This window comes from Indicator indicator, chromosome 20, assembly GCF_027791375.1.
Source record: "Indicator indicator isolate 239-I01 chromosome 20, UM_Iind_1.1, whole genome shotgun sequence".
Classification (NCBI taxonomy): Eukaryota; Metazoa; Chordata; class Aves; order Piciformes; family Indicatoridae; genus Indicator; species Indicator indicator.
In genome coordinates, this window is record NC_072029.1 from 13,034,518 (window position 1) to 13,044,350 (window position 9,833).

A 9,833-nucleotide genomic window follows, 5' to 3' on the forward strand; every position below is an offset into this window, starting at 1 on the left:
AGAGCTGGAGCTGGCGCCTCGGCCTCATTACCTTCAATTACAATAATTGTTGCCTCTCTCCAGTGTTTTGCATTTCTCCCTGGGGGAATCTCTCTGCCGCTTCTTTCCAGCCTTGATTCAGCTTCCCCCCCCTATCGATTGGATCGCTCTGGCCCTGGTCCTAGCAGCGCTGCCTCCAGGAGGATAAATGCAAATCGTCCTATTGATTGGGAGGAGTAGGAGTGCAGCTCATTTCGGGGGAGGGAGGATTGGTTTTAAATGAAAAAAAAAAAAAAGTAAACTGATGAGCATGGCAGGAAATGCTTCCACTTTCTGGGGCCTTTAGAAAGTGTCTCTTTATCATGTCCTGTATCTGGGGGACTGTGCAGATTGATGCTACCTGGATGATCTATCACATGTTCGTGGAGAAGTGGACCCGACAGGGCAGCCACTAGCCTTGTTTCCTATTTATTTTAAGTGAACAAGTATCACTGAGCAACTCTGGAACACAGCTCCCCTCCAGCTTGCAGGTTTCACTGGGCCATGCTAATTGCTGCTGAAAGTGAGCAGGCATGTGGCATGCAGGCCTCCATCCACCTCTTTGAACTACCCCAGTTATGGGGGATAAAGCTCCCTGGGAGTTACTCACCTGCGGGAACCTGCCCAGCAGCCTGCCTGTCGCAGGGGAGTGGCCAGGGAGAGAGCCAGGCTTGGGCTGTGCGCAGTCGTAGCTCCTGAAACGGCTGCTTGGTTTAGTAAATCCATGGCCAGCCTCAATAATGGGAAGCCAAAGAAACTGCACAGAGTCATGTTTCTTGCCCCCTGGGCTTTATGCTGAGCATAACTATGCTAGCTTAACCCTTAATTATTTTTTAAAGACAATAATCATCATAAATGTAGGTAATTCAGTTCAATATATGTGTATCATATCCAAAATGCTAGCAAAATAAGTGGAAAAATAAAACTGTTTATTGGCTAATGCTGAGCAGTTAACAAAAAAATGTACTGCCCTGATTAATGCTGCTCCAGAGATGCTTTAGACATTCCCAATGCTTTTAACTTTATATCACTCCCAAGGGAGAAATTCCCAGCTGAATCCTAATTGCAAGGTGCACAAAATAAAGGATATGGTGTGTGAATTGCCTGGGCACCAGTTTGAAATGGCTTCAGTGTGGCAGTGCTAACCTTGGCACCAGTTTGAAATGGCTGCAGTGTGGCAGTGCTACCTCCCCTTGCCAGTGAAACTGGCTTCTCATGTGACCACACTGACAAATGCCAGCATGTGCATGCAAGCCCAGCAGGATGCAAATCCTCAGCTCCCTGAGGAACGCAGGTTTCCCCAGGACAAGGGTTGCTGTGATGCTTTCACTATAGAGGTGAAGGTAGAACAGACTTCCAAAATGCAACTGCTATTCATTTCTAGTTTTGCCAGAACTTTTCTCTTTTGGAGGGTGTGTTGGTGGAAAGGTTCCAACAAGCAGAGAATACAGTGCTAACAGGATTGTTTGACAGAGGTAGCCTGAAAGGTTACATCCAAACATTTAAGAGAAATGGTGGTGAGTTACCAGCATGCCAGGCACGTTTACAGGAGGGTGAAGAATTCGTGCTAATGTTCAGAGCTGCCAGATGAAGAAATTACTTTTCACTGCAGACTTTTTTTTTCTAGAACTAGTTGCTTAAATCAGGGGCACCTGCTGGTAGAGGTTTTAGCTGAATTCAGTCACTTTTGCAGGCATGCTGCTGCTGCTGGGACATAATGGTAGGCAGGAGCAGTGAGGGCAGGCATTGATGCCAGTTCATGTGAAGAAGAGAAATGAAATACATGAAAGCAGCAATGCAAAGGGGGAAGGCTGAATTTTCTAAAGCTGGGTTCCCCAAGCCAGAGAGGAGCTTTTCTCTTGCTCAAAGTTACATACTCAGAAAATGCTGCCAGGTTGACCTCTGTTTCTATTTTCCTCCTTGATCTAGGATAGACCTAAACACCTCATGACAGTCTCATGCTTGTGCTGGGGCTCTCAAGCACATGGATTTTTCTGGAGAAGGTGAATGTGGTTTGAGATTTCATGGGAAGGATTGAGACATTGAGAGGGAGAATCTTGAATCTGCTCACATGCTCCTGGTGAAAAATAGCAAGCCTTTTCTTGAATGCATTTGTAGAGGCAAGCAGTTTCACAGTGCAAAACCTGCTTGAATGTGATTGTAGGGGAAAGCAGGTCTTGTGCTGAAAAGCTGCTTGCCTGGTAGGAAAAGTCTGGAATAGTTCAGGACCTTGGATGCTTCTTTGAATGGTCTTTAAGAAGAATTCCTCAGTTTTTAAGTCCTCCTGGCAGAAATGTGGCACTGCAACGATTTGCTTGTGAAAAGAAGTAAAAGTACCAGAGCAGCACTTGAGTGGCCCATAAAGACTCTCTGGATGGATCTCATCTTTTGGTTGGCAATTTTGTCTTCTCAAAGACAAAATTTTGCATCTATGACACAGTTTTGAGCTGATGCAGAAGAGAATGTGCTCCTGTGAGATGCTCCCTTTCCCTGAGGTGCTCAGAGGCTGATTTTGCAACCAGGTCCTTCATTTGTGTTGGTTTCAAAGGACTTTACCGGATCTGGTGGGAGGGAGCAGCCCTTTGCTCTGTGGGGCTGTGCAGTCTGTTCAAGTGGAGGCTCCAGGCTGCTCTCCCATGGCTGCTGAAGACACGTCATGCAGCCTCAGGCTCCTGACGCTTTCCTTGATGGTTCCTTGTAGTCATTATCCCACATTCCTTCTGGTTGCAGAACATGTTGTTATTATTGCTTTGTGCTGGGTCTGTCTCCTGTCCCTTTTTACAGGCCAGTCTGGCCCTGTTTGCTCTTGCCTCTAAAACAAAAGCAAATTAGCACTTGCAGAAGCTGAATTATTTTGTTTATGTTATGGTCTGTCAGAGGACCCCACGCAATTCCTGCACAGCTTCTTGAGTGGAGTACCCAAGAGTAAGCAGAGGCAGTGAGCCAGTCAACCCCTCTCCCAACACTCTGGCTTGATCCACAAGTTCCCAGAAGGGTCTTTAAATTAGTTGCTTGGTGGCAGGGGGAACTAAGGCTGAGGAGCAATCCCTGCCACCCCCCTCTATTTGTGGTACTTCAAGCATGCCTACAGCATACAGAATTAGCAATTTTTTTTACAGCAAATTGTACCTCACAATTCAAACTTGACAGCTGTCAATGAAATTTGCTGCTCCAAACTGATGGTGAGCACATTGCCTACCGGTTAGCGTGCCCATGGTCCCTTGGCCAGGATGTTTATAATTTTCAGGGAGTCTCTCAGGTTACTTAGTGCAGTAATGTGGCTCCACGAATAAAAGCCATTTCCAGCCTGTCGGTATCACATGTGACAAATGAGATCTGCTAAATGCACTTGTCACCAGCAGCAGGAACAGAAGCAGCACAACTGCGCATGTTGCCGTAATGATTCTGAGTTATTATGAATGATATTTCTGTGCGTTTGCAAATGAGCGTCTGACAGCTGGTGCCAGAGCAGGCGATACAGCTTGGCTGATCTCTCTGGTTTTGTTATTTCTAAACAGAAAAAAGAATTAGAAAATTAACTTTGTGGTGGAGTGCAAATACGTGCAACAGAAGTGTAAAGGCTGTGATGCAGCGCACGTGCATCTGTCTTATGCATATGCAAATCGCAAGACTCCCAGTAAAACCATTATAGTGAGACGGCATCGCACTAATTAGCTGGAGATCCAGTCTGTTCCTCTCTGCCAAAGTAAACTGGGGTTATCTCAATCTTAGATTTCATATTTCCTCCTTTCTCTTTCAGGGGAGGGATGTCTCTGTCACGAGGTATTATGTCTTGAGTTGAAAATGTCTATAAAGGCTCACAGAATATTTCAAATTAAAATTGTGAACTAATTTTTACTATCAACTTATTATTTATAAATGACCCAAGAGCTTTAATAGTAGTTGCAGACCCAAATACTTAAAGCAGGTTGCCCATAAATGGGAAACAGTGCGCAAGAGCTGAAGAAATCAAGGTGAGTAATGAGAACAGAAAGGAAAAAACTAAGGTAGGAAGAAATTTTAACTATGGGGCACATTGCTTTAGGACCAACATGTGAAAGAAAACTATCCAAGATAAACATGACCCACAGCAACTTTGTCAGAGAGAACCCAGTGGTGGAACGTCTCCTCCTGCTTCTACCTCCAGCAGTTGTTTTGGAAAGGAGAACAGAGTCACCATGGGGTGTATTTGCTGACAGCTCTGGCCCATGGGCCTGCCGCTGCTGCATGGACGTGACAGCAGCGTGGACATGACAGCAGCGTGGATGTGACAGCAGTGTGGGCATGACAGCACCATGGACATGGCAGCAGTGTGGAAGGCCCCAGGAAGCTGAGCGAGAGGCACAGAACCCGGGCTGCTTAGGCCGTGAGAGTGGCATGGCTGGTGGGGATGGGGCCGCTGCAGCTTTCAACAGAATGCTCTTAGCCCTGCATGCTTCAAGCCCATACGCCGGGATTTCATAACCTCAGAAGAAAACCCACCCGGCTGCAGCGCTGCTGCACCCTCGTACAGCCCAGAGTGCCAGGAGCAGAGCTGGCAGCTGGAGGCCGGGTGGCAGTGCCCAGGTCGCGGAGCAGCGGGTGCGGGATTTGACCTCGTCTCACCGTAACTCTGCCGTTCACCGCGAAGTCAGGGCCGTGCAGCGTCTTTTATTCATTACACGTGGCTCCGCCGAGCCTGCAGCCGGAACTGTTACATCTGCTTATGCAACTCAGCGCTGCAGCCACCCTGAGGGGCTTAATGCGAGGGATCCTGGCGGCCCCCGGAGAGCTCCGCAATTAATGCGGAGAGTCAGGGCGCTTCGTGCCACCAGCGATCGTTATCTCGCCAGAGCCCCGGGGAGCCCGGGGACCTGCACTTACTGCCCATCATCGAATTAAGCAGGGTTAATAGCCCGCGCAGCCGGCCCGCCCGGAGCCGCCGCCGCCGCCCGGGGGCGCCGCGGGCTCCGGGAGCTTCACGTCGCGCCGCGGGGCCGGAGCCGCCGCCGCCGGGTGGGCGGAGCGGGGGCGGAGAGGGCGAAGCAGCCCTGCCCGGCAGCGCCGCGCTCGCCTCCGAGCGGCGCAACCAGCGGGGCGGGGAGGGGCAGGGGGCGGTGGCCCGGCCCGCGCCCGGCGCCGGCGGTATTTACGGGGTGGGAGCCGCCGCTGCCGTGTCAGTGAGGCAGCGCCAGGCGGGCTGGAGTGTGTCAGCTGCAGTTCCTGCTCTTCCTGGGGACCGGGTTGCCGGCGCGGCGGCGAAGGGAGAGGAGGGCAAAGAGCTGCGGCTGTCCCCTGCCCGCCGCAGCGGTGGCCGCGCAACGGCTCTGCCGGCGGGAGAGCGGCTCCTCGGTGCTCCGGCGGGGCAGGGGCGAGCGGCAGCGGCTCCGCCGTGCCTGCGCTGCGGCCTTGGCGAGCGGCGCCGCGCCGGCGGGCGGGTAAATGGATCGCCATTCCAGCTACATCTTCATCTGGCTGCAACTGGAACTGTGCGCTATGGCCGTCCTGCTCACCAAAGGTGAGGCTGCGGCGGGGCAGCTGGGTCCGGCGGCGCCCGAGGGCACCTGGGCGCCTGAGGGGAGTCGCGCCCGGGGGGAATAGGGCGTCTGAGGAAGCGAGGGACGCCTCGAGGAGTGGCCCTGGTGCCTGAGGGGAGCCGGTCCAGGAGGAGCCGCTCAGGCGGCGGCAGGGCCAGCGCAGCTACTGCCACTCGGGCTAGACCGGCGGGTGCGGGTGGCGATGGGGCCCGCGCAGTTTCGGGAGCTCGTCGCCGAGCCTTTGTCGACGGTCGGCGTTGCGAGCCGCTCTGGTTGCGGCCTCCCGTCCAGTCCCTCCTCTCCCACCTGGCCGCCTGTGTTGGTCGGCCCGTACGTGGAGACCCGCGGTTGTCACAGCGGGAAGGGCGGCCCTGCCTGGCCCTGTCAGGCGCCCGCCGCGGGGCTGGGGATCGGCCGCCCGGGGAGCGCCCACTCGGGTCTGGGGGGACCCGCCGCATGTTTGTAATGGCCGTGCTGCGGGGAGAAGGATACGGGCTAAGTTAACGCGGTGCCTGCTGATGTGCGGCGGTATTTATTTATTTTGGAAGGAAGGCTGTAATTACCCCTAAATAACAGCCCTGGCAGCGTGCAGGGGGGAGTCCGCTGGCCCCATCAAAGCGGGCAGAACAGGGAGTGACTGAGTGATGTGAAGTCGCAGATACCGAAACTATGTGCCTGATAATGATATAATTAGGGGATCACAGACTTCTGGCTGCTGCTGACTTCAAAAGCTTTTAAGAGAAGCCTGCGGTCTCTCCTGTAGCCATCTTGACTAAAAGCAGACATTTTTCTTTAATAGCTACATACAGTAACAAGAAAGAGGAGGGAACAGAAGGGCATTGTTCACTGTTTGAAAATACCAAATACCCTTTCTGGCCTTTTGCGTAGCACAGGAAGAAACTTTATGAATCGACAGAAATACAGTTTTAATACAGTAATACAAAGTCCATTCTGTTTCACCGCGAACGTGGCTTTAATTAAAGAGCAGTTGCATTATGCTGATGACTAGTCTGTCAGATTTTGTTTATAAGGTTGTCTTAGGTCAATAAAACGTAGAATTTGAAGTGTGATTTGAAGAGTGTTTTGCCTCACATTTTTCCCGTGCTGGGTTCATGGAAGGGATTTCACTTCTGGTGCTGCTTCTCATTTGTATCTTGCTCTTAACTCTCATACAATGAAAAAATGACGATTTTTTTTTTTTTCTCAGAGAGGGTAGAGGGAAGACCTCACATGGAATGATTAGAAAATGGTTGACTCTTTTTACCGTAGCACGCTGGATGACAGTGTGTGTAAATTCATGGGAAATTAGGTTACTTGGTTTAAAACCCCAAGGGAATTGCACTGGAGACAGTGAGAGACTCCATCATTTGGCTTCTATTAAGCAGAGTTATTAAAGAGCAGCGGGGAATTCGAGGCCTGGAGCCTGCAGTAGCTTTTTGGGGAAAAATATGAAGGTAGGCTTAAAGAAGGGAAGCGAACTTGTTTGGGATAACTTAACATTTTTTCAGAATACTTTTAAGTATGGGGTAGTAGGAAACATCATAGGAAGAGGTGGCAGCAGGAAAGCGTGTGTTTTGGTTTTTTTTTTTTTTGAAGTGCAGACTGTAGAAGGAAGACATCTGACAATTCAGTTGACTTTATGCCATGCACTTTAGAAGCAGTTTTAAGTCCACTCTTACAAGGATGGCTCCTAAATCTGGCTTCCTCCTTAAACCTTGGATCGAGGGCACATCGAATTAAGTTTGAGTTGCAACTTGCCTAGAAAGAGGAGCTTTCCCTATAGCATGGGACACATATAATTCATACCAGAGCAACATGGAGAGCACAGAATGAAGAGTTTTATGAAGGAAACTTTTTTTTTTATCGCTTCCTTCAGAAATTTTTGAGGTTTCCTGAGAGTTTTTTTCATAGAGCTGGTATAGGATTTTCAGTATGTTTCCCCTTTTGACCGAAGGTTGGATTGCATGCAACACTGGGGAGGGGAAATTGGGGAGCTTTTTTAGCCTTGCAGTTTCACCCCGTTTAATAACTTCACATTTGAGTCGAGAAACACTGACTCTGGCAAACAGATTAATTGTAAACTGCACTGTTTCTATTTTATAATGCTGGTAAAAAAAAAAAGCCTTTTTGCATGAATGGCTACTTAAAGAGCTTTTCTTTCTAGAGAAATTGCAAATAGTTGCCCAGTTTCACACAGTAAAAACCTTCCTGACTGGGAAACTTGGATGGTAATGGTTCTAGCTAATAGCTTTATAAGGTGTTAGTTAAACCTTTTAAATTTTGGCACAGTATTGAGAGGTAATAAACAATTCAGCAGTTCTGATTTTTTTTTTCATGTGTCACACAAATATTTAAACCTGGTATTTTTGTTGTGTGCTTATGCCCAGTTAAAAGAAGTGTTACCTTTATAAAAATAGACTGCTGTTCCTGTAGTAATGCTTTTAAACATAGATGTGACTTCCTTATAGGACTGAAGGTGTGTATTGCTTCTAAAATTGGGATTTCATTTTAGATGTGGTTTAATGCAACTGCTGACAGTGAGTGGAAGTAGCTATAAAATGGTGGTCTTAGTTATTTACCTTGGGGAAAAAAGAGCCACTGCGACCTTCCTCTCCACCTCCATCCTTGTTTTAGTGAAATGTTCTTGCTTTAATTCAAAGGACTATAGTGCTAGTAATTAAAACAAGTGCCTGAAGGCATTTGCAGGGGTTAAAGTTACAAGGAGGTAGGAACTGTACAGCGATGGAAAGAAAACAGCTCTGCTCTCAGGGATTTACAGTCCAGAGGAGGACCCCAAAACTGGCATGGAGTTTGGTTGTGTGATGCTTGTGGCTAATATGAGTGCCTAGTGAGGTGTTGATGAAGAATCAAATTCTTACTTTCCTTGCTCAATTTTTATTTTTTAGGTGAAATCAGATGCTACTGTGATGCTGCACACTGTGTTGCAACCGGCTATATGTGCAAATCTGAACTTAGTGCCTGCTTCTCCAGACTGCTTGATCCTCAGAACACACATTCCCCACTTACTCATGGCTGCTTGGACTCTATTGCAAGCACAGCTGATATCTGCCAAGCCAAACAAGCACAAAACCACTCTGGCACTGCCACCATGTCCACATTGGAATGCTGTCATGAAGATATGTGCAATTACAGGGGACTACATGATGTTTTGTCTTCTTCCAGGGGTGATACTTCAGGTAGGACAAGGAAGCTTCAGTGAAATAACTCTAGTGTCAAAACCTTGTGTCTGTTGTAGATTTAGTTGTTTAAGTAGTGACAGCAGAGGGAGAAACGGGTGGCTGGGTGCAGGGGGGGCAGCTGAGCTAAGTAGCTTTTTCTTTTCTGCATTAACATTAGAGGTTTGTCTTGCTAGCTTGACATCACTTCTAAGAGGCAACGGCAGTGACATTCCTAGTTAAATCAGCTGTTAGGCTAAGAAATTCCATGCTATAAACAGCCTTAGAAATGCCTTTTTTTTTTTTTTCTTTCATATAGGAGTCTTTTCTGTAGATACTGCAGTGTGTGGGACTGGCTGCTTAAATTTGTCACTGGTGTTTAAGGGAGTTGCTTGTGTAGAAACCAGTTGTTGATGGGTTGTTGTTTCCCCTTTGCAGGACAAGGGAGCAGGTATCAACATGATAGCAGCAGGAACCTCATCACTAAGGTGCAGGAATTGACCTCTTCAAAAGAGTTATGGTTCAGGGCAGCTGTAATTGCTGTTCCTATAGCTGGTGGGCTCATCTTGGTACTCCTTATCATGCTGGCTTTGCGGATGCTCAGGAGTGAAAATAAGAGACTGCAAGATCAGCGACAGCAAATGCTCTCCCGTTTGCACTACAGTTTTCACGGACATCATTCGAAAAAAGGGCAGGTGGCAAAACTGGACTTGGAATGCATGGTGCCTGTGACTGGTCACGAGAACTGCTGCATGACCTGTGATAAAATGAGACATTCAGACCTCAGCAATGATAAAATTCTTTCACTAGTCCACTGGGGAATGTACAGCGGACACGGGAAGCTGGAATTTGTATGACCAATTATTTTTTAATCTGAGCTAAACATACTCTCTGAACTGTTGAAGGCCTTTGGGTTCTGCTGGACAGGAGCACTTTATCTGAAAACAAAAACTCTCATAAATCATCTTTGAGAAACAAAGGACCTCTGCAAACAGAATCTTGGATATTTCTTCTGAAGGATTCCAAAAGTTGTCTTATTTGCACAGAGTAAAATACACTCAAATGTATTGTTTGCTTTAAAGTTATGAAAGCAAAGATTAGAAGTTGTAAACACTGTCACCAG

General features: G+C 48.2%; 1 protein-coding gene across 1 annotated transcript; it reads left to right on the forward strand.

Moving 5' to 3' along the window:
• Positions 1-5,439: 5,439 nt before the first annotated feature.
• Positions 5,440-9,567, forward strand: BAMBI (BMP and activin membrane bound inhibitor). The gene is made up of 3 exons (XM_054390190.1): positions 5,440-5,515; positions 8,441-8,731; positions 9,149-9,567. The coding sequence occupies exons 1-3, from the start codon at positions 5,440-5,442 to the stop codon at positions 9,565-9,567; spliced, it is 786 nt and encodes a 261-aa protein (XP_054246165.1).
• The last annotated feature ends 266 nt before the right edge of the window (positions 9,568-9,833 follow it).